This window comes from Bicyclus anynana, chromosome 9 (assembly GCF_947172395.1).
Source record: "Bicyclus anynana chromosome 9, ilBicAnyn1.1, whole genome shotgun sequence".
NCBI lineage: Eukaryota > Metazoa > Arthropoda > Insecta > Lepidoptera > Nymphalidae > Bicyclus > Bicyclus anynana.
Genome location: NC_069091.1, coordinates 11,375,315 through 11,400,284, shown reverse-complemented (window position 1 = coordinate 11,400,284; position 24,970 = coordinate 11,375,315). Strand labels below are relative to the sequence as shown.

The 24,970-nt window shown below is 34.0% G+C and overlaps 1 protein-coding gene across 5 annotated transcripts in view; it reads right to left on the bottom strand.

The window, feature by feature from the left end:
- Positions 1–24,970, bottom strand: part of LOC112043925 (multidrug resistance-associated protein 1) — a 67,548-nt gene that overhangs the window by 31,259 nt on the left and 11,319 nt on the right. For all 5 annotated transcript variants that reach the window (XM_024079600.2, XM_024079601.2, XM_024079598.2 and 2 more), the window contains exons 5-8: positions 23,652–23,837; positions 22,382–22,636; positions 21,305–21,545; positions 15,991–16,128 (exon numbers count right to left, since the gene is read on the bottom strand). In XM_024079600.2, coding sequence (XP_023935368.1) covers positions 15,991–16,128; positions 21,305–21,545; positions 22,382–22,636; positions 23,652–23,837 — 820 coding nt within the window. The remainder of the gene's footprint in view (positions 1–15,990; positions 16,129–21,304; positions 21,546–22,381; positions 22,637–23,651; positions 23,838–24,970) is intronic.

Below are 24,970 nucleotides of genomic sequence, written 5' to 3'. Positions count from 1 at the left end.
ACGACCGACGGCGTATAATGTTCTCCGATGTCCGCAACTTCTCAGCTCAAGGCTGATACAGTGAACGTTCTAGTAGCAAACATCAAATTGATAACATATTTTTTGTCCGATACAGTAACCCTAGGATGCGTGCCACGAGATTGAACGTTGTGATGGAATAAAGGAAAGAGCAATATTTTTGATGCAGCCGCTATTGATGGACAATATGTCTGTCTCTTCACTGGATTTTTTATTTTTTTATTTTTTACAAGTTAGCCCTTGACTACAATCTCACCAGATGGTAAGTGATGATGCAGTCTAAGATGGAAGCGGGGTAACTTGTTAGGAGGATGAAAATCCACACCCCTTTCGGTTTCTACACGGCATCGTACCGGAACGCTAAATCGCTTGGCGGTACATCTTTGCCGGTGGTAACTAGCCACGGCCGAAGCCTCCTACCAGCCAGACCTGGACAAATTAAGAAAATCTCAATCTGCCCAGCTGGGGATCGAACCCAGGACCTCCGTCTTGTAAATCCACCGCGCATAACACTGCGCCACGGAGGCCGTCAAAAGATATATCGTAAAGATATATCGTTGATGCACGTTAGACCTACTTGACTTGGTACATGATCCGCAAGTAGCCACTTCAACTATACAGTGCCTGCAAACGCTTCGAAAATTCTAAAATGTATGGAATCGACATTTGCTATCGACAGGTCACGTGATCAAGTTGTCGATCGGATCTGTCATTCCCATACATTTTTCTAGTTTTCGAAGCGATCGCTAAGATCGTAGAAAGAGAATCTACATGCCCCTTGGCTACAGAGACAGATATACATAAAATAAATATATACCAATATTGGTATTCTGATCTCTGGATATACTGAACAGCTTTTGAAAATTCTTTTACCACTAGAAAGCCAGCGAAATTGTGTCGTGTGTCGAAAACGAGTATCATAGGCTATATTTTATTAACGTACCTATTCTCAGTTATCAGGCTAGTGATCACATAAACATATTATATTATAGAGATTTCTTCACCTAGACAACGACTCCAGTTGAATGTGCTACTTGAGAGATTCACAATAACACACACGAGTACATCATAATCTAGATGTAAATAATAATAATGTAAAATAACAGTTTCTATGTGAAGATTCTTGATAACGTAAGTCTGTTAAACTAATAATTTATAACCTTTTAAGACTGTTTCTGTAAAGGTATCTACTGATATTGTAAAATTACTATAATATCTGAAAGAAATCAGCTTACATTGTTTAATTTTCCTGTTTACCATGTAACACGGAACACGAAATCATTTATAAGATGTATGTACTTTTTCGGGTTCCGCAGTAAAACATTGTATGTTATACTGTTATAGAAAATATTATATTTGACGGCCTCCGTGGCGCAGTGGTGTGCGCGGTGGATTTACAAATCGGAGGTCCTGGGCCGATTGAGGTTTTCTTAATTGTTCCAGGTCTGGCGGGTGGCAGGCTTCGGCCGTGGCTAGCACCCTACCAGCAAAGACCTACCGCCAAGCGATTTAGCGTTCCCCTACGATGTCGTGTAGAAACCGAAAGGAGTGTGGATATTTATCCTCCTCCTAACATGTTAGTCCGCTTCCATCTTAGATTGCATCATCGCTTACCATCAGGTGAAATTGTAGTCAAGGGCTAATTTGTAAAAAATTTAAAAAATATATTCATGACTGGTTGGGGTTTCACAGAATTTCCAATTTTAATTTGTAAGTAATAACAATTGCGTTTATAACGATATCTCGCGTCTTAAGTTTACAGTTTTTCTTTATCAGCGTGACGTTGGAACCTAAACATAACCCATAGTAAAACTTAAACTTGCTCCCAGTTTGCTTCCTTATCAACACAATACAATTATATAAGTAAAATTACAAGGGCAAAACCGTGGGAAAAATACATAAATCATTGTGTTAAAAATAAATTAATTTTCAGTTTTTATTTATAAATAGGCAAAAACAAAACACATCCAGTGCTTCTTTGTCTTGGGTTTATTTATTTTTTATTTATAAAGCTTGAAGGCGATAAGATTCCGCCTTAGTAATTTGTGCCTTCCAAACCAGTAGTTGTCAACACAAACACAACCAAGATTGACTTATCAAAACTAACGAAAGCAAACGGCCATGCTTGTTTTGAAAGATTTAAGAATTTAGCTATTACAGATTAAAAAAATATATTCTTGAATAATATTACCATTAAAATTTATTTATAAACGTGGGTACAATATGTATACATATTAATTTACAATTACAGGGTGTAATTATTTTTTAACCGACTTCCAAAAAGGAGGAGGTTCTACGTTCGGCTGTATGTATGTTTTTTTTTTTTTTTTTTTTTTTTTTTTTTATGTATGTCCAGCGATAATTCCGTCATTTGTGGACCGATTTTGAAAATTCTTTTTTTGTTTTGAAGGGTTTAATTCCAGGGTGGTCCCATTTTTTTAATGTCAGGATCTGATGATGGCATCCTGGAGAAATCGAGGGGAACTTTCGAAAATCGTAGATACGGCTAGTGCGTTTGTTAGTGTTTCCATAAGGTATTTTAAACCACTACAATTTTATGAAGGTCTGGAGTTGGTCTGATGATGGAGCCGATACACAGACGATGGAACTCGTCAACGATTTACAGCAGGTACCTTTTGTTTGGGCTTAATTTATTTGTATTGATGAGAACTTTCCACCTAGATGGGTTGTGACTGTATTAAGGGTCTGATGATGAAGACGAAGGACAGTGAAGAGAACTCCTCGACGGTTCACAGTAGCTACCTTGTGTTTGGACTTGATAAATTTGTATTAATGAGAACTTTCCACCTAGATGGGTTGTGACTGTATTAGGGGTCTGGTGATGAAGACGAAGGATAGTTAAGGGAACTCCTCGACGGTTCACAGTAGCTACCTTGTGTTTTGACTTGATAATTTTGTATTGATGAGAACTTTCCACCAGGATAGGTTGTGACTGTATTAGAGGTCTGGTGATGAAGATGAAGGAGAGTTAAGGGAACTCTTCGATGGTTCACAGTAGCTATCTTGTGTTTGGACTTGATAAATTTTATATTGATGAGAACTTTCCACCCATATGGATTGTGACTGCATAGGGGGTCTGGTGATGAAGACGGAGGACAGTCAGTTCACACTCAGTAGGTGTGCTAACAATAAAAATTAAAAAATAAAAATTTTAATAAAAAAAAATCAACCGACTTCCAACTCAAAAATTAACCTAAACTAAAAAGCAAAAAATAACATCTTACCTATGTGCTACCTTCTGATCAGTTTGAAGGCGGTGCCAATTCAGTGTCATGTTTTAATTAAAGCCGTTTCTTAAAGAACCACAGAAATTGTGTAATTTAAACGGCTTGAATTAAAACATCACTGGCTTGGCACCGCCTTCAAACTGATCAGAAGGTAGCACATAGGTAAGATGTTATTTTTTGCTTTTTAGTTTAGGTTAATTTTTGAGTTGGAAGTCGGTTGATTTTTTTTTATTAAAATTTTTTCTTTCATAAAGATGACCCCATTTAAAAAGTTCCAAATGGTAGAACAGGTGGTGTACAGGTGGTGTACCATTGGTGTCTACCTTTTGCGTTATATCTATTAATAACTTAAATACAGGATGTCCCGAAATGAAAGTCGTTTATACTATTTACTCGAGAACGACTGAACAGATTTGGTGGAGAGGTAGCTTATAAGTTATAACCAAGCCCTATCTATAGGGTAGGGCTAGGGTAGAGGTAGGGTAGGGCAGGAATAGGGTAGGGTAGGGTAGAGTTTCACGCGGACGAATTGGCAGTCATCCGCTAGTTTGTCTTACACGTGTTGATTATACACCTGTACTTCACTACTGGCTTGTAAATGAATTACTTAAAAGTCGGTTACCATGACGACGTACGAACACAATTACATAATACCACAACGATTAACATAACTAACTAATTAACATTTTGGCTCCATTATGAGCCATTACTTAAACCATTCAGTGACTAATAAATGTTTTCCGGGGGCTAGTTTTAGTTATTTAATAAATAGCATAAGTATAGAAAATGTAGTTGGTTACTCAAATGTAATTTTGATGTTAGGGAACAGTTCAAATATTAAAAGGCATCAAATTATAAAATGTATTGAAAAGCTTTTGGTATTACATAATAGAACCAAATGTAAATTTACATTATGTGCATTTCCATACCTTAAGTCAATTGCTAAAGAAAATAAGCATATCCATAACTTGAATCTTATGTTATACAACTTGACATACCATCACAGCGATGCATTTTTTTATTTTGACATGAATAAGTTTATCTCATCTTATTTGTTGACTAAAGATAATTTATATCTGCCAAAAAAATGTAAGCAGCATGTTGCCTCTCTGTTGGCTTACAACTTAAACGAGTCAGTTACAAGTGTTGTAACACAGTCTATTGACATTAATATGACATGTAATAATAGTAGTTATGTTTCTATTGACCAGAGTACGAATGATAGTACTGTCTCAATTGTTAATTGTAATTTAACCGATCCAGTTACAAGTATTGTAACGCAGTCTTTTGACATTTTTACAACCTGTACTAATAGTACAAATATTTCTATACCTGACCGCAGTACCAATCCTAGTACTGTTACAATTGAAAATTTTTTAAACTAGAAGATACGACAACGGAGATGCACTGTAACATTAACCTTGTACACCAAAACATACAGAGCATCAACGGCAAGGAGTTAGAAGTTGAACTATTTGTAGAAAAATTCAATATACACATATTATGTATTACGGAGCATTGGCTCACTAACTCACAGCTGTCAGTTCTTAATATTAATAATTATTCATTGTCAAGTGTGTTCTTCAGAAGGGCTGGTCATGGTGGCTCCTTAATTTTCTTACATAATAACGTAAAATGTAAGGATAGAAAAGATATAGTTCGTCTTTCTGTGGAATGCATTGTTGAACTTTCTTGTGTGGAGTTGGAACAAATTATTATAGTATGCGTGTACAGACCCCCTCCTGCTGACTTTGATCAATTTGAAGAGGTAATGGAAGATGTAATGAGGCGATTGTGCACATCTTCCAAACAAATACTGATTTGCGGCGATTTTAATGTTGATATTCTAACAGAAAACTCAAAATCTGTTAGATTTCTTAACTTATTTAAATGTTTTGATTTGATGCATGCTTTTAACGAACCTACTAGGATAACCGCAACTTCAGGTACCTGTCTGGATAATATATTTTATAATTGTGTGCTTGAGAGAAAGAAGATAATAAATAAATTAAGCTCTGATCATAGTGGTCAAATAATTACTATCTTAAATAATAAAACCAATAGCAATCAATGGGTAAAGTGTAGGCCAATAACTGAAAGTAAATTAAAGCGATTCAAAAACACAATTATTTCTAAAATTCCAAGTCTTGCATTTGAAAATAATCATCCAGATATGCTCTTTGGTACACTTTTCAAGACAATAGACAGAGAGTTTAGTAAAATTTTTAACTTTAAACGCATTAATGCTAGCCAAAAATTAAAGTTTAGCGAATGGGCTACTGTAGGCATTTACAAAAGTAGAGACAAACTGTACGAGTTGTACGAGGAAAAACAATATACTCAAACGCGAACTTATTTAGATTATGTCAAAAGTTACTCAAAAATTTTCAAACGTGTTTGTATTCTTGCGAAATCGTTACACATCAAACAGAAAATAATTGAGTCTGAGAACAAGATACAAACCACCTGGAATATAATTAATAGAGAATCAGGAAAAATCAAACCGCGGGATATCAGTTTTGAATTAATTGTCAATGACAAAAAGGTAAACACTGATATCGAGGTTGTTAATGCCTTTGAAGATTTTTTCCAGAATGTTCCTATCTTGTTAACTGATTCACTAGATTCGTCTGCTACGGAAGCCCAGAGACTATTAAGAGGCAATGTTAAAGAGTGCAACGTTCTTTTTGAATTTCACCACATAACTGTATCAGACATTAAAAAATCTTTCAATTTGTTAAAATTAAAAAGAACCGGAGATCTGTGGGGCATGTCAGTGAAAGTAATATCTAATATAATTGATGTAATTGCTCCCCACTTAGCCATTATTTTTAATGAATGTGTGGACTTAGGTATTTTTCCGAACCTAATGAAGCATGGCAAATTGATACCACTTTTTAAATCAGGAGACAAATCAGATCTTAATAATTATAGACCGATTACAATATTGCCAACACTTAGCAAGGTCTTTGAAAAAATCATATTAAATCAACTTTTATGTCATTTTAATTTAAATAACTTGTTTCATCCTGAACAGTATGGTTTTACAAAAGGTCGCAATACAACTGATGCAGGGGCTAAACTTTTAAAACATATTTATGAAGCATGGGAAGGTTCTAAGAATGCTATTGGTGTGTTCTGTGATCTGTCTAAGGCGTTCGATTGTGTTGACCATAACACCCTTCTACTCAAGTTAAGCCACTATGGCATCAAAAGTGTCGCACTCGATCTCATTGCCTCTTATCTCAGTGATAGAACGCAGAAGGTATGCATAAATGATATAAAGTCGCACGGTTCCACTACCATAATGGGCGTCCCACAGGGTTCAATTCTGGGTCCTTTTCTATTTTTAGTGTACATAAACGATTTACCATACCATGTCAGCGGCATATGTGAGATTGTACTGTTTGCTGATGACACATCCTTAATTTTTAAGTCCGACAGAAATAAAGATAACTCTGACGACGTAAACCGTGCCATATCGCATGTGTCGCATTGGTTCACTGCAAATAATCTACTTTTGAATGCCAAGAAAACTAAATGTATTGAGTTTTCATTGCCAAATGTTAAAAAATTAGATAAGTCTATAATGATCGATGGTGAAACACTGGAAATGGAGAGTTCCACAGTTTTCCTGGGAGTGACCTTGGATTGTAAACTTCAGTGGGGTGCTCATATAGAAAAACTGTCTGGTAAACTTAGCTCAGCGGCATTTGCCGTGAGAAAAATAAGACAGTTTACTGATGTTGATACAGCTAGGCTTGTTTATTTTGCGTACTTTCACAGCGTAATGTCTTACGGTATTTTATTGTGGGGCAAGGCTGCCGATATACAATCTATATTTGTTCTTCAAAAAAGAGCAATTCGAGCAATATATCAATTAAAATCACGCGAGTCCCTTCGTCAAAAGTTTAAAGAAATAGGTATACTAACAGTAGCCTGTCAATATATATATAACAGTATAGTATATGTAAGACAAAATATTAATTTGTACAAACGAAAAGGAGATTTAAACCCACGTCTTACTAGACACGGGCATAAGTTAGTTATTTCTGCATATCGTCTCCAAAGAGTAAAAAAATCTTTTGTAGGTTTGGGTGTACTCTTCTATAATAAGATCCCCAAGACTGTGATGGACCTGCCAATGCATAGCTTTAAGCAATGTGTTAAAAAACATCTACTTAGTCGAGGGTACTACAACATTGATGAGTTCCTTAATGATAAAGATGCTTGGAGGTCGTTGGATCAGCTTCCACCTTCACACAGAAAGTAAAACTATAAATAATGTAAACAGTAATTGTTATTAATTGTAAATTATAATACTGTATGACTTTTTCAAAAGAGCAACTGTTGAGTTTCTTGCCGGTATCTTCTCAGCAGAACCTGCCTTCCGAACCGGTGGTAGAATCTTTACAAATAGTCAACTGACGTGTCAAAAGTGCTTGTAAACTGAGCCTACTTGAAATAAATGATTTTTGATTTGATTTGATTTAAGTACGCATGACAGAAGACAGTTAAGTCATTGTCCCGTTATCGATTATTTCACAAGATACAACGATTTATTGACATCATGCGAACGGATCGAATCGGATTACGTTTATCTTTATATGTATATCACAAATACTTGAAAATAGCATTGATTTATAAGCGATAATTGTGCCTGCAATAAATAATATCTGTGATAAAAACTTATTAGTATAAACACACTTGTAGATTTTAATCTAAATTTTATCAATAATCAAATTTAAATGTGATATACCAATATGTCAATAATCAATACCTACCTATTAACTGGTACACTAATATTAGAAAGAGGTAAAGTTTATGAGGTTGTAATCACTGGAGCTATTCAATCGATTTTGAACATTCTTTTACCAAAACCAAGTCACACTTTTTGTGAGTGTCATTGGATGTATTACATCCCCGTATTCCCACGAGAGCCGTGATAGCCCAGTGGATAATACTGATTTTAATACGTTCTCTTCTCAATTATTTTTTTCTGATTGTGTAAGTACCTTAGTGAGACCTCAGCGGTGTCATCTCTTTTCAGTAGGATTTCCCTTCCAAACTGTTGATAGAGTCACTTATTTGAGCTTGAGTCACCTCAACTCAAAATGTCATCTTTAGTGTCGCGTCTTTCGCTTTATATACCGTCAAGTTTCTACTCTAAACGTAATTAACTTTAAGCAATATAACATAGCCTATATTTCTTTTTTAAAAACACAATATCTAGCCCGTCGCCATATTTATACGATTGATGATTTATTCCGACAATATTTAAGCCAATTAGGTATACATTAACAAATGAAATGACTCGTATACCTAACTAATCTAACCTAAAACTTCCTCGTGGAATCGCTTCGTCCAACCGTGATAACGGTAAATCCGATCAGTTACTTTGAGTTTCCGTTCAAACAAATAGACAATCACGGCCGTGGGACATAGTTTTTTATATAAACCAGCAGACACCATCATCATCATCATTATCAACCCATATTCGGCTCACTGCTGAGCTCGAGTATCCTCTCAGAATGAGAGGGGTTAGGCCAATAGTCCACCACGCTGGCCCAATACGGATTGGCAGACTTCACACACGCAGAGAATTAAGAAAATTCTCTGGTATGCACGTTTCCTCACGATGTTTTCCTTCACCGTTTGAGACACGCGATATTTAATTTCTTAAAATGCACACAACTGAAAAGTTGGAGGTGCATGCCTAGGACCGGATTCAAACCCACACCCTGCGTAATCGGAGGCAGAGGTCATATCCAATGGGCTATCACGGCTTATCCGTGTGAAAATAGAAGTCTGATTGGTCAAACATCCTCGTCATTGACAAATTCATCAATCATAATATAGTAACCTCGACTTAATTAATGTGTAAAATTGATATAGTATATGCTTTGCTAAGACGGGTCGCTAGTAGATAAGTATAATTTCGTACAACAACGGCTTGACCTCCATAATTATAAATCAATTACATCAGTAATCCTCCAAGTGCTAGATTCTACAAGCTTGAATGACTTGTAATATTCAGTAACGATTCATTCTGTTCAATAAACACATTCACACAGAATCGACAGATTCCTACATTATGGTGCATTAATTATAGTATTTATGGTCTACGCGATAAGAACTGTTAACTTGCTCAAATACGCATGGTCATTGGTCTCGTACTTTTTATCCATTATTATACATAGAGCTTACAGTTTAGTTTGCGATAAAAAACGGCTTATTAACGTTTGTTTTCTTTATGGCTAGAGATAATAAAGAACAAAGATGTTCAACGAAAAATCAACAAAACCGTAGGAGCTTGTTGATCTTTCAAAATACCTTTTATTGTTTGAATGCATATAAAATGCAATACATGATATATTTATATTTACATTTTACATATAAAAGAACCGACTAACATATCAACTACTTTTTTGGAAGAACAATACGGGTTCATTTACGCAGTAGGCGTAAACAAAAAAAAAACTTTTTTGTAAATTTAACGCACTGTACGAAGTTGTAACTCATACATGGGATGTGAATTTGTATGTTTTTTTAAGTTTAACTCGAACGATATCGCGGGCGGGAGCTACCTAAATATAAAAATTTTATATGTTTGAACCCGATATTCTCCAAAACTTCAAATCGAATACAATTTTTTTAGTATTGGACAGAACCTAATCATCTCACCAATGTTATTTTAAATAATTTATGGATGTTTAACACGACTTCAAAATTATCATATCTGAACTAGATTCAAACATTAACGAGTAGTTACGTCAACAGATAAGAAATATTGATTTAAGCATAGTAAACCATCATAATATTTAATTATAGATATGTATGTATTATATAACTCTTAACATACAATTACTGCATATATAAATAATTATTCCAAAGACTACGAAGTTCTAATTTAATACACGAGATTGTCAAGTAGAATTTTGTAGACTTCCGTACAAAGAGGCGTGTATTAGAAATCTACACCGAGCCAGATGATTTAGACTATAACCGTCCGTGTAATACCGATGTATATTTATATCAAGAGTTCGGAGTTTATGTTAATACGGATGTACTACAAGGTCAAGTGATTAAGACAACAATCTTAAAACACATAGAAAAAACCCGTCATTTTTATCTAATATGGGAAGGAGAAAAAATGGAAACCATTGGTTTCCAGAACTTAATGTGATTTTCATTACTTACTAGCGGACCCGGTCAAGCTTCGTTTTGACATAAGTGCACTTATTCTCTATCCCTACTCTACCCTTCTATACCTCTACCCCTACCCTACCCCTGCCCTACCCCTGCCCTACCCCTACTCCTGCCCTACTCCTACCCTACTCCTACCGCTTGACTCTTAAACGTTTGTATGGGAAATAGAAAAGGGCAGTTTTTAGGGTTTTCCCGGAAATTATTTCATTTTTTCTCACCTTTTAAACCTTCCCTATACCTCCACGAACATTTCAAGACCAAGAAAAGATAAATCCGTTAAGCCGTTCTCGAGTTTTAGCGAGACTAACGAACAGCAATTCATTTATATATATGTATATACACCGCGCTACGTTATTCGTCTTAAACCAAAATCCCACATAATGTACCCAATGTCTAATATCCATCAGTGTTATTAAAAAAAAAACAAAGTACAATTCAAGGAGTTACAGTTGTAATAAACTTTCAAAAATCGATTATTTTAACACATCCTGTATTTTCAAACATCTACCTACCTCCTCGCCGCAGTCACGTCGGCAGCCCGTCGGTCCCTTTGAGCTTTGAGGTCATTCACTTTAACCTATTTCTTTAAATTAAATTTTATTTTATTTACGGGTGTTAACCCGTGCTAGACCTGTGTCGATCGCGATTGATCGAATCTCTGATACCCGATCAGTACTTGTGCGTGAGCGAGTGACGCGGCCGTCAGCGCTTCAAATAATCTGCGAACGATTTTTGTTCACCACACTGAATTGGACTTGTAACAATTATCTGGATCGAATACTCGTCGGTCAGTCGTACAACATCACTCTACAGAATAGCAACCTAAAATCCGATCAGTTCGGAATTTTAACGGCTTTCGTGGCGCAGTGGTGTGCGCGGTGGATTTACAAGACGGAGGTCCTGGGTTCGAACCTCGGTTGGGCCGATTGGGGTTTTGGTCCAGGCCTGGCTGGTGGGAGACTTCGATCGTGGCTCGTTACCACCCTACCGACAAAGACGTACCGCCAAGCCGTGGATTCAAATACTCCCCCTAATAATTTATTTCAGATTGCATAATCACTTACTACACTACCGTCAGGTGAAATTGTAGTCGATGGATAACTTGTAACGAATAAAAAAAGGGTTCCGATTCATGTCCTACGGATGTTCAGTTTAAGACTCAAGTAACTACATACTTTAAGTCGAGTCGTAACGATACACAAAACACGAAAGACCCGTGACCCGAATGATCGAATTATTAAGACCCAACCAATCACCTTGCGTTATAAGAAACGATCGAAAGATACATTTCTTACCTGTACCTAATTTTGGACATTGCCGACAATAGTTACGGGTTAGGCGGCGAGCGGCGTTATTAAAAAGGAAACCGCAAAAGACTAGGGCTTGCTATTTTTAAAATATCGGATTCTCGATATATCGATAATTTCAAAATAAATTTTTCGGCTAAATGAAAACTTTTAACAATTAAGTATTTATTAAACTTCACTATTTTTTTATGTAACTAAATTGGCAAGTAAATTAATACGATTAAACATGTTTAAAGTTTTGTCTGAGGGTAAAGTAGTGTATACTATCTGAATACATTACGTTTTACTTATTTCAGTGACATTTTCGATAAAATGCAATTAAATAAACTAAAATATGAAAAACGTAATAAAATATAAATAAAGTAAAGTAGATTATGTTTGATAATGTTTTAGTTTAAATAATTTGCGAGGGATATAAAAAATTAAAACTTGTTAAAAATATCTAGTATCGATATCTACGTTTCAATATCGAACTATCGATATATCGTCCATAAAAATATTAGTAATGAATACTTATCGCTATTAAGTGATAATGTCGATATTTTGATATATCGATATTTTATTAACAGCCCTAGTAAAGACACTGCCGCCGACTAGGTGTATCAAAAATAGTAGGTATGTAGGTATTAAACAACAAAATTTCTGAAACTAGGTTAAAGTTCATTAACTTCTTCTTTCCAAACAGAATGAAACAGGATGTTCTGAAGTTTTTTCATCAATTTTAATTTTTTTTTTCGATAGCGTGTGAATGTGCTTCAGCTAATTTTTATTATTACTATAGAGTTTCTCGTAATGGATACATACATGTCGCGGCGGATTATAGACGCAGCCGGTAGCACGGTGTATAGATTCACTCTACAATAGTTATTTTTGCCACTGGTCCTCATAACATGAGGGTCATTGTAGCACGAATGATTTTTGTGCAATGAGACGAAGCTGAATTGCACAATAGACAGCACAGTGCTACAATGGCTAATTACGTGCAATGGCATACAACACTTTTTCCATTATTTCATTTGAAAAACAATTTCCTTCCCGTAGTTCTTATCTATATTAGCTTAATATCGGTCCAGTAGAGTAAGAATATCAGCTCTCTTCCAAAATGATGTATGCATTTTATTACATTGAAAAAAAAAACAAGTAAATAAATTTCTTTGATCCAGCTCACTTATTATTGCAACTTTTCTGTAATGATGAAAATAATTTCTGGCGCGCGCTGAAAGTCGTTATTCTATAGTCAGATTGAGTAGGTATTTTAAACTATGTAAACAAACAAAAACAGCTGACTCAGGTTTGCTCAACATTTTATCATTATTTACGAATATTATCATGAAATAAAACTTCCTGTGGTAAACAAATATTTTTTTAATTTTATATTCCTATATAATATATCCTGTTATTTATCAAACAGATAATGCTTCACTTATATTAAGGGTTCCGTAGGCAATAAAGAACTCTTATAGTTTTGTTTCTTTATTATGTAGAAGCAAGCATAAGGTTTCCTCGACATATTTAAACACATTAATCAAAACGGTTTTCTCGGAGGACGATAAGGGTGATTGATTCGTACGTTTCTTTTTTGGTGACGGAAACAATAGCAACGCGGAATAACTGCTCCGGCTAGTACCAGGCTCCGGTTCACTAATTTTCGTACTAAACTAAATAAAATTAATTAATTAAACTGATAAAAAACCCGACTGCATAAATGATAAAAAAACTGAAAAGAAAAAAAAAGCTCAGTCCAGAAGTGTAGAAAACAATTAGAAAACAGTCGGGACCTATTATATTGAATAGAATTTCGTCTACATTTTTTATTAGGTCCCGACTTTAGTTTGATCAATTTTTATATCATTTATGCCGGGTTTTTATATTTGTTTAATTAATTAATTTATTTCACACTTTTTAGTTACGATAGATGGTGAATTTCGGATTTATTGGTTACGTTTGTTACAAAGTACGATAATGTATACCTAAGTCCAACCGAAATTAAGTAAATATTCAAAAAATCTACGCAACCCTCGGTGGCCGAATCCGACTCGCACTTGTCCGATTTTTATAATCAATATATTTCTTTTAGTCTATTTTAGGTGTTTTATAACTACACTTCATAAACCTCGCACCTTATAGTCGTCCGCCTCGCGTATTATGTATAGACTTAATTAATATTAGAATTAATAAATAACGTTTTCCTAATTGTAGTTTTTTTAACATGGCCATGATATACTATTTTGAAATTCTCACAAAAATCCCTTGAATTTGATTCGCATGTTGAAATATTCACAAAAAAAAAAACTTCACCCCGATTCTATAGCGTCTCACAGTCGTCTTGTTGGTTTTTTTTTTCTAATTTCACCTATCTAAGAACACTTGGGTTATTAAAACAAATCTAACGTTATCTGAATTACGTAAATCCGTTCAACGGTTTGGAAGATATGAGGTAATAAAGAATATTACATACATACATACAAGATACGCGCGAAAAACATAACCCTTCTTGCAGTCGGGTAAAAACAGTAAACAAACAACAAATAAACTATAATTAACAATAACAACGAAACGAGAACAAAACGAAATAACAAAAATTACAAGGGAAGAAAATACGCACGACAGACTGGATTTAGTTAAAGAATCATTAACGAATACTGATATATAAGTAGGAGTATTAGTCATAGACAGCAAATAAAGTAGTGTTCTGTGCTGTGAAGTGTGAACTGTCAAATGTCAAATCTTCTTTCACTTATTAATACAAAATCAAAAAAATTATCATAGTATATGGTAATTCTGCAATAAATGAAAGGTTAAATTCACATTAAAATAAAAGAAATCATCGTTTTAATTACAACTTCTTTCTTCTTTTGATATGAAAATACGACATTTATAAAATAATTAAAGTTATAATTTAATTTTATAAATGCACATTTAATACCCATAAAACTCAATATCTTTATTTTTCATAATGGTTTGTGACTCATGTCTGCTTGGGTTCTTTTTATGTCGTTTGTATTGTTTTTGTGCAAACTCTATATATTTAACATAGAGGAATTAGAAATGGAAATGGATCGCACCCAAATGCAGCAACAAAATTGTCTGTCGTTTTTGAAGGGTACGAGGTAAACTCAGTCATCGATAATATTTAACAAAAATAAATAATAAAATATTTAACAAGAATAATATAATCTGTACACAGAATATTAAATTAATGGATCGATGTTTTGCTGTTTGTTCGTTCGTTAGAAGAATAGTATCTATTTTTCTTTTAGATATGCTTGTTTTTATTACAAATTTATTATTTATTATAATTATGTTTTTGATGACCTCCGTGGCGCAGTGGTATGCGCGGTGGATTTACAAGAAGGAGGTCCTGGGTTGGATTCCTGACTGGGCTGATTGAGGTTTTCTTAATTGGACCAGGTCTGGCTGGTGGAAGGCTTCGGCCGTGGCTAGTTACCACCCTACCGGCAAAGACGTACCGCCGAGCGATTTAGCGTTCCGGTACGATGCCGTAACCGAAAGGGGTGTGGATTTTCATCCTCCTCCTTACAAGTTAGCCCGCTTCCATCTAAGACTACATCATCACTTACCATCAGGTGAGATTGTAGTCAAGGGCTAACTTGTAAACAATAAAAAAAAAAATCTTAGATTGCATCATCGCTTACCATCAGGTGAAACTGAAATCGAACGTCACGTCATCTTTTAGTGAATTAGAAGTTGTTGACCATTTTTCATGCCATTGAACTACTTACTACACAAACCGGAATGATTAGGGAGTTTTTTCAGTCGACGAAAACGATTACAACAATGAAACATCGATACGATATAAGTATACACGCGTTAGATCGTTGATTGATTGACAGAGAGGTAACGTCTTGCGAGGCAGGTCCTTCTATAATTAGTCCAAGATAATTAATTAATTGTATGTGAATCCGGGCTCAAAAGGGCTAGAACCCAGAGCCGTAAAGCTTATTATTAAAAATAAAATGTATGTAAATCGAAACGAAAAGTGTCGCTTAAAAGAACCTTTTTGAGTAGTATTATTGTTGTGTAAAAAACCTAAAGTTGTGGACTATAGTTAACTTTATGACCTTCGGGGGTTCTCAATTTTTTTATTTTGTTTTATATCTGACGATTTAGTTTAGATATTTGGTACAACCTTATACCATCAATAAATAATGTTAACCAGTTAGATACTTGTAAAAAGCGTAACTCACCAAGAACGGTGCACATGACCATATGAATGACGTCGCAGAGTTGAGATACGCGGTCTGTTTCAACACATTCATCTCTTTGTTTCGTATTTTTAGTATTTGCTCCTCGAAACTTGGCTCCCAGGCGTACATTTTCAACACCTAAAATGGAAAACTGTAAATTATTTACATAAACAGCATGTTGATTTCATTATTGTATCGCTATAATGTTGGACACCATCACATAATTTAAAACAAATGAAAAATTTGTATTTAAGTAGAAAAAAAAGGTAGTAACTTCTTTATCTCGATACAAAAACAAAACATTTAATTTATTGCACAAGTATTAATTATATTATTATAATGTACTTAGTACCTAAATTTTTAGGGTAGGAAAGTCCCCGAAATAGTGTTATTGTATTTACATAATAATTTTCAGCTAGAAGTAGGTACATTTTGGTCAACATATTCATGTACTAGTAGGTAAATTATGTAATGCTTGAAAAGATCTTCTTGAAAAAAGAAAAGAAATAAATCTAAATTTGATAAGAATTTCTTTACATCAAACTTTTATCAGAACCAAAAATATAATTGTCGCTGATAAAAACTACTGTAATCATGAATTTCAAAAACGGTTGTCTAATTCTTCATTATCATAACAGAGTTATATACGTATTAATTAAAATATACAAGTAAATTTTGACCAAAAACATAAGAATAATAATTTAATTTGTTGTGATTTTAATTTTTTTTTTTTTGTAGGAATCAACATGAGTCACTTTTATACAATGCAGTGTGGAATTAATTTAAAAATAAATAAACCTTATACAGGAAGATTCGGTCTTTAGTGCGGCTATTTTTTTTCGTGGTTCTGTATCATTAATAGAATATAAATCTACAAACAGTTCGATACATTTAATGTAATTTTTTTTTTAATTTATGTCTCTAAAATAACAAAATAATGTACATATTATTACTAAACAAGATATATTCAGCTTAAAAGTGATCTGGTGACGTCCTTTAGGTATCAAACGAAAATAAAATAAACGCACAATAGGGTGACCCTAAAATTCTGTTCAAAAGTAAATAACTTTAGCTAACGATAATTTTGTTATTTTTGAGTTAAAAAAAAAAAAGAAAAAATACGTGATCATTAAATTTTGTTTATGTACAAAATATAAAATATCCGCACTAAAAAAATTTTCTTCCTGTATACATTAGGTACGGATGAATCATCTTAGTAACGACTATGTATTATGCTGGTCATTCACCATCCGATAAACCCACGGCCTGCAGCGGTAATATCATGGCCAATATGCCAGTCACTGACAATCAAGTAAGCTCACAAACTGATCGTGAGTTCGACGCAATGTGCATTACATCATGTCGATCCCGACCAACACACGATCAATTTTATCGGACGTCAAGCTGTTAGCGCTGCAGGTACGTGAACTTATTGGATAGTGAGCAGCTAGCATTATGTATAAGCTATATTGTTTCATGTTTGTGTCTAAGTTTCCTAAACTGCAGGTCAAGGATCCCATATCGATTGTTACCAATAGCCTACTTACTCGTAGTTTTTTTTATTGTCATTATGTGGTATCGGGCAGTGACCGTACTATTTAGACGGTTTAAGACTATTGACAATGCTGATCCCATTATGAGGCTTTTAGGCCCTAATTCATTTTCCGGCAACTAATGCGAACTCTGTTTTAATGAAATAAAATTGTATGAAAATGATATTTTCTTCCATAAAACCCTCCCTCCATGAATTAAACATATGGAGCGCCGGCAGGTACTGAGAACTGAGAAGGTTGAAAAGTGGATTTTACGAATAATTATTACCAATTATTATTGTACGGATAATCAATCAGTCACAAAAAGTTCAAATGTCTTTATTTAATTTTGAACGAGTTAGACATTCTTTAAAAAAACGTTTTAAGGGGGTTGTTTAGGTCCCATACGTACTGCGGTTAAGTACAGTTACGAGGTCTCTAATAGGTCCCTAACGCACTGACTGAAAATGGTACCTCAGCGAACGTGTCTTCGGAAACTGCTTGTGGTTTTACCAACTAATCTATACTAATATTATACAGCTGAAGAGTTTATTTGTTTGTTTGTTTGATTGAACGCGCTAATCTCAGGAACTACTTGTCCGATTTGAAAAAATCTTTCAGTCTTAGATAGCCTATTTATCGAGGAAGGCTATAGGCTATATTTTATCCCCGTATTCCTACGGGAACGGGAACCACGCGGATGAAACCGCGCGGCGCCAGCTAGTATTATCTATAAAATGTAATGTCTGGGTCCTATAAAATGAGTAAAAAATGTGTTACAATATCTGAAAGTGTTACAAAAACACAATCAGATGCGCTCAGCACCAGATTCTGATACTCAAGGTTGAGTGCGTTATCGTAAAGTAATCTTGTTCGTGTATTGATAACTTATCATATCACCAAGGTATACAATATACGTACTGTAGGTATATTTGGAAAACGATCGAATGTGTGCTAAAATACAGTTATAGTGAGAACATTATCTCTACATATGGTAATCGTGTAGGCAGAACAATCTGACTAATATAGAAACTCATTAATGGTTTTTTGACACTGTTTTCGTAGATATGGTTGAGTATTTAGGAGTATATTAGTTAGGTCTTTGGCTTCAACCGCATACTAAATATAGGGTCGTACTAATATGGTCTCTGCTTCATAACTTTCATAGCGTTGCTGGTGTAATTATTTTTCGAATTTTTATTAGGTTTTCTTTTGCAAAAATGTTAGTAGCAGAGCAACATCAGAAATGTCGATCTGATCCCTGCAATCACTGCCATATAGAGACCCGTTTTATCGTAACTTTACGTTACAGAGTACTATCGCAGTAGAAGTTCCAAATATTGGACAAAAGATGGATATTATAGACGACTATGAAGGACGGTGAAGGAAAACATCGTACCGATGAAGGAAACACATCGTGAGAAAACCTGCATACCAGAGAATTTTATTATTTCTCTGCGTGTGTGAAATCTCCCAGTTTTTGGGCCAGCGTGGTGGACTATTGGCCTAACTCCTCTTATTCTGAGAGGAGACTCAAGCTCAGCAGTATGGGTCGATAACGACGATGGGATAGGAAGGAAGAAAGGAGAAGAGGACGATCCAGAAAAAGGTGGTAGAGGATATACTCGTACCTTTAAATCATACGATAGCAGGCAACAAATGGATAAAGAAAGCTAAGAACAGAGATCTGGAAAAACCTGGAGGAAGCCTTCCCCGAGAAGAGGTTGCTATTAACGGTAATGATGACAGTAAAAGTAACGGTTAAACTAAATACATTAATTTAATTTTAAATATTCGTAAAACGGTTAAATCATTACACCATACGTTTTCACATAAGCTTCGAATGGATGTGGATGAAATGTCAGGATCCGATTGCGATAGGTTGAATTTTCGGGATCTGATTCTTGATGATTGATGGATTTGGTTGGAACTTCGCTTTCAGGACAGGTTTTAATTTTGCCGCAATGCCAAATCTCCAATTTAGCATACAGACAATCGTTCACCCATGAAATAGACAAGATTATGGTTCAATTGTTCTTTAATTTGTATCCAATTGTCTTGTGTAATTGGTAAGTCTGAAATCTAGGCTACTGTGACATTGCTTTCCCTTATTAGATACTTCAAAGACAAGTTACGGTCATAAAATTTATTCTAGGCACAGGGGATTGTTTATTTTGGTAAATTTTTCCAAAACAAATACTTAAATAAAATTGAAGTGTCTAGCTGTAATTTCAAAATAATTGTGGCTTTATAGAGTCATAATTTCTAGTTATTTTACTACTAAAACACAAAAGAACATTTGTAAAAATGTGTAGTCATGCATACTACTATTTTTAAGCAAGATTAGATAACAAACTGATTCATTCCAATCAATAACAAAATCTGTGTGTGTTATTCTGTGTGGATAATTGATAACATTAATGATTAAGAATATGACATTGCATTTTCTACTTAAAATCTTGAATTTAAACCGTCATTTGTAACAGTAACATCTACAAACTTAATGGATTTTTTTATGGGATATTTTTATTATATCAACAAAAGCCTTAATAACTCAACAGAATAGGCACTTGACCGATATTCGAGAGGTTCAACCCTGCCTCGAATCAGTTGGAAAGAAAAGGAAGAAATTAAAAACTTGTTAATGTATATTACATAATGACCATTTCCTGACTGCATACTATATTATGTATCATTCTTTGTCATAATCTAGTTTGACGAATTTCAACATAATATTGGATATCATTCAATGATTATTTTATACTATAGATATGTTACGTGCTTACAAAATCACATGCACATATTGTGTTTACTTGCATAACATTTTATGTATATATAGTTTTTACACTTCCTAAACACACAGCTTGACTTTGTAGACAGTATAGGTACCTATTATGTGTTTAAATAACTTTCGTTGTTTAATAACCAACTAAATGAAATTAAGACAATTATGCACATTTGCCCGCCTCAGTTTTGATGCGTACTAGCCCTATCTCTAGTAAAAAATATCGTTACCGTTGGTATCACTAAATTAATCTTAGTTAATATGTTGAATAATATGTTGTTTCCGCGATTACTCACTATTTTAAGTAGTAAGATAAGTTTTTGATTTATTAATGAATAGGGATGATGACAGTTTTTTAAATTGTATATAAATTAAGAGTATGCTAATAGTAAAGCAATTTTGAAAAAGTAACAGGGTATCTGCGATAGTTACTTTCGGAGCTACAGGGATTTAAAGAGTCAGATTTGCGGCGCTGCCGCGGATCCCTTAAAAACGCCCCATACAAAATGGCACGAACTAATGACGTCGTAGGCAATGTAATGATCGTTAGATTTGTATGTGCGTTCAAACAAAATTACTAATATCTTTGTTATTTGTGCGTTTATGTTTATAGTTCATTTATTAAAAAATGTCACATTTAATGTAAGGAAGCTAAAACTGAATGAATTTTCATCTAATTACGATGAAATATTTTTAATTGATTTTGAAATTTTATAATCTCATTTATTTTGCAAATATCCAGACAATCTTTGCTTTTTATGTATAAATTAGTTAACATTAACCCTATTTACCCGAATGTATCATAAAAATCAATATATTCAAACCTAGTCATCATCCCCATTCAGAATGTATTTACTTATTACTTGTTTACCTATATTTTTGCGAGTAAACATAGGTATATTTTGCAGAGTATCTACTATCTAGTAGATAAAGTGATAAACACTCTGACCCTGTAATTGATAAGGCAATTAATAGTAAATTAATTAATTACACTCACCTTAATCCCATTAAGCACTTCATTCATCAACTTGACGCGTTCATCTTTGTACTTCATTTGTCTAATTTGTAGTGTTTTCACTCTATTAGCAATAAGTCCGTTGACCGGTATAAGTACTATCATCACAGCTAACCCCGCCAGGACGGATGGGCCTAAAATACCCCACAGGAAGTACAGGGCCAGGGCGATTTGTAGGGGCGCGGACCATATCATGTTTAAATATGCTGTCAACTCCACAAACCTAAAAATATAGTTTTGTTTTAACAGACATCCATTAATTTTACTAAACTACTACGAAAAACAAAAAGTGAAGGTTCATCGATTTATTTTTATACGACGAATTTTATTCAAACAAAAGCCTATAAACATTTATATGAAATTTTAAATGAAATTTGAAATTTTACTCCAATTAATTATTATTGATCTATATAGAAAATCGCATGAAAATTCGTTTAGTAGTTTAGTAGCTTAGCGTTAACAGACAAAAAAAAACTCTGAAAAACTATTCCTCTTTTACTGTATCATATAAAAGTTAAATAATAATTTAACCTGACATTTCAAAAGAACTTGTCAACTAAGCCTATTGTATGTTTGCATTCGCACATATTTTCTGCGAAACTCAAAATTTAAATAGAATAAGAATAAACGCGGTTCATTTTTTAACACAACAGGACCTATCTTCAATAAAAATAATAACTATTAAAAAACTGAAAGATATATAAATAAAAAATAAATAATATTTTTATTTCTTTACTTTGACAAACAATTTTGAGTATTTTAACAAAGCATTACAATTTAAGTTTTATAGACTGTTAATGGGTACTTCATATCTTAAACATTATGGTATGGCTTTGCAAATTCGGCGACGCCCCGCGCGCACAACTTCATACCCGCGCAGTCTTTCTCCTCCCGTCACCCGCATATCATGGGAGTGTCATCAACGAACATGCCAAGCTATAGTATTGTTAATTTTTATTTTTATTACTCTTGTAAGAACTGCAAAGATCTTAATAAATAAACAAATAAGATATACCTAATAAAAAAAAATAACCAAAAAATATTAAAAATGTCAATCACCTCTGTGCGTCTACGGACATCAAGTTGACAATCTCGCCCACAGTAGATTCTTTCCTCGCTGCATTCGATATGCATAGAGATTTCCTATAAATGGCACTAGTGAGCGCGGTCCGTATCCTCATGCCCACCAGGTACATCCTCGTGAAGTAATGAGCCAGCAACATCGTCTGGGCTGTGGCACACGCTATGAGACCAACAGCGTAGAGATAGCCCTTCCATACAGGCTCTTTACTTTCGACAAATCCTATTAATAGCCTAGAAAAAAATTAAATAGCACCATTTATGACACATTTTAAAAGGCAGTGTTAATTTCCAGCTCGGGTTAAAAAAAAATCTCAGGTGTGCAGGTTTCCTCGTGTTTTTCCGTCACCGTCTCAGACCAATTATTGTATAGGACCTGCCTCGCTAGACGTTACTTTTCTGTCAAAGTATATGATCAACGATCTAATGCGATTATAAAAACTGTCTCTATAGAATCGATGTTAAATAGTTGTAATCGTGTTCGTCGGTTAAAGAGTTCCGTAAAAATACCCTTTTGTGTAATTGAATTGTGTAAAAAACGGGCAAAAACTTCTAGTTTAGTATAAAATATATACCAAATATAAACTTGTTTTCCTCAGAAAATGACAGACAATTTTGTTCGTAACTATGAGTGCAATACAGGTCCTTCTATAATTGGTCTGAGGTCACCGTTTAAGACACGTGATATTTAATTTCAAAATGCATATAACTGTAAAGTTGCATGCCCCGGACCAGATACAAACCTACGCCCGAATCGAAGGCAAAGGTCAAATCCACTGGGCGTCTCACGTGATTAAATAATTATCCAGACAAATGAAAATATATATGACACATTATATTGTGGATTAGGAACATAAATCGATAATATTGCTTTATTGAAATACAATGTTGCAGTTGCTAATGTGCCAATTATTGTTTTTAATAATTTATGAGTACCGTCCTCTTATAATAAAAGGACGCACTATAATTTAGAATACTTCACTTAAAAACCAATTTTGCTTAGACAGTTTTAGAATTAATTGGTAAAGAAAATTATACCTAAAGGCCTTTAAATACAGTCCAATATTCAATAAAATTCCAAATTCAGAGCAAATTCAATCTTAAAAATTCAGTTTAAGGTTAAATTTGCAAATGCGACTACTTGAATTGAGTGCCAAGAAGTTGTGTTTGGCACTCATTGAGTGGGGAAGATTTGTGATCGTTGATTGTGCATGCACTTTTTAATAGGAGATCGATGATGAGTACTTACTTAAGTATCTGCGGCGACACGAACATAAGAATATCATTGATAAGTTTCAAGAGAGAGCCAAAAAGAAACTGTCCACCAAACGCAAGACACAAAGCCGGCAGTATCGACGCATGCTTCCTTTCTTTCTCCGGTTTGAAATTAACACTTGCTGAGTTTTTACTGTAGGTCGCTTTTGTACCGTTAATGCTGAAAACATTTTTTTTGTTACACAAATCAAGTTTATTATAAAATCGGCCAAGCGATTTATGTTCTGTTTGTTATCATTAACAGGAATCGATAAAATATGTAACGAACAATGTATTTAGTTTCTTTCAGTCTTGTATTCGCAACTAATAAAACGAAACCATTAATAGGGATGATGACAGTTTTTAAAATTAAATAATAATTAGGAGTATGCTAATAGTAAAGCAATTTATCAGCAGGATATCTGCGATCATTACTTTGAGAGCTACAGGTATTTAAAGGGTCATATTTGCGGCGCTGCCACGGATCCCTGAAAAACGCCCCATACAAAATGGTACGAATGAATGACGTCGTTTATCATAATGATCGTTATATTTGTATGGGCGTTCAAAGAAAATTACAAATGTTTTTGTTATTTATGCGTTTATGTTTACAGTTTATATTAAGTATATTGAAAAATGTCACGTTTCATGTAAGGGAGCTAAAAATGTATGAATTTCCATCTAATTACGATAAAACGTTTTTAATAGATTTTGAAATTTAATATATTTTGCAAACATCCAGATAATCTTTGTTTTTTACGTATTAATTAGTTAATATTGACCTTATTTATATATATTCAAATCTAGTCATCATCCCTATTATTATTAGTAAATGACCCTGCACAGACCAAGGAAGAAATGTCAGAGAATTTTTAATTTTCAATTGGATTTAATACTTGTTCAAAAATCAAAATAATTGTTCAATACTCTCCCCTGTTGTATACCAGTGCGCGTGTCAAATGTATCCCGTTCGTACTCAAATACACACACTCAATAATTATTTACTAGAGCATGAGATGTGGCTACGACCTTGGCCTATTCTAATACATTTAGACAATCACAGCAAATGTCAAAATATTTGAAAATATTTTTAGGTTTAGGTTTTTTAACAAAAAAATTCTTTGCACAATTTTCTGTTTTAGTTTAGAGTGGTTATATATCATCATTAATGCTCAAGACCAGTTTTAGTCTATTCTATGTTGCCCGTCTAGTTTAATATTTTTAGTTGTTGCAATTATATCCATCTGGAGGCACCCGTATAGTCGAGTAATTTAATATTATATATGTCAAATAGGTAAATTGATGAGTAATACT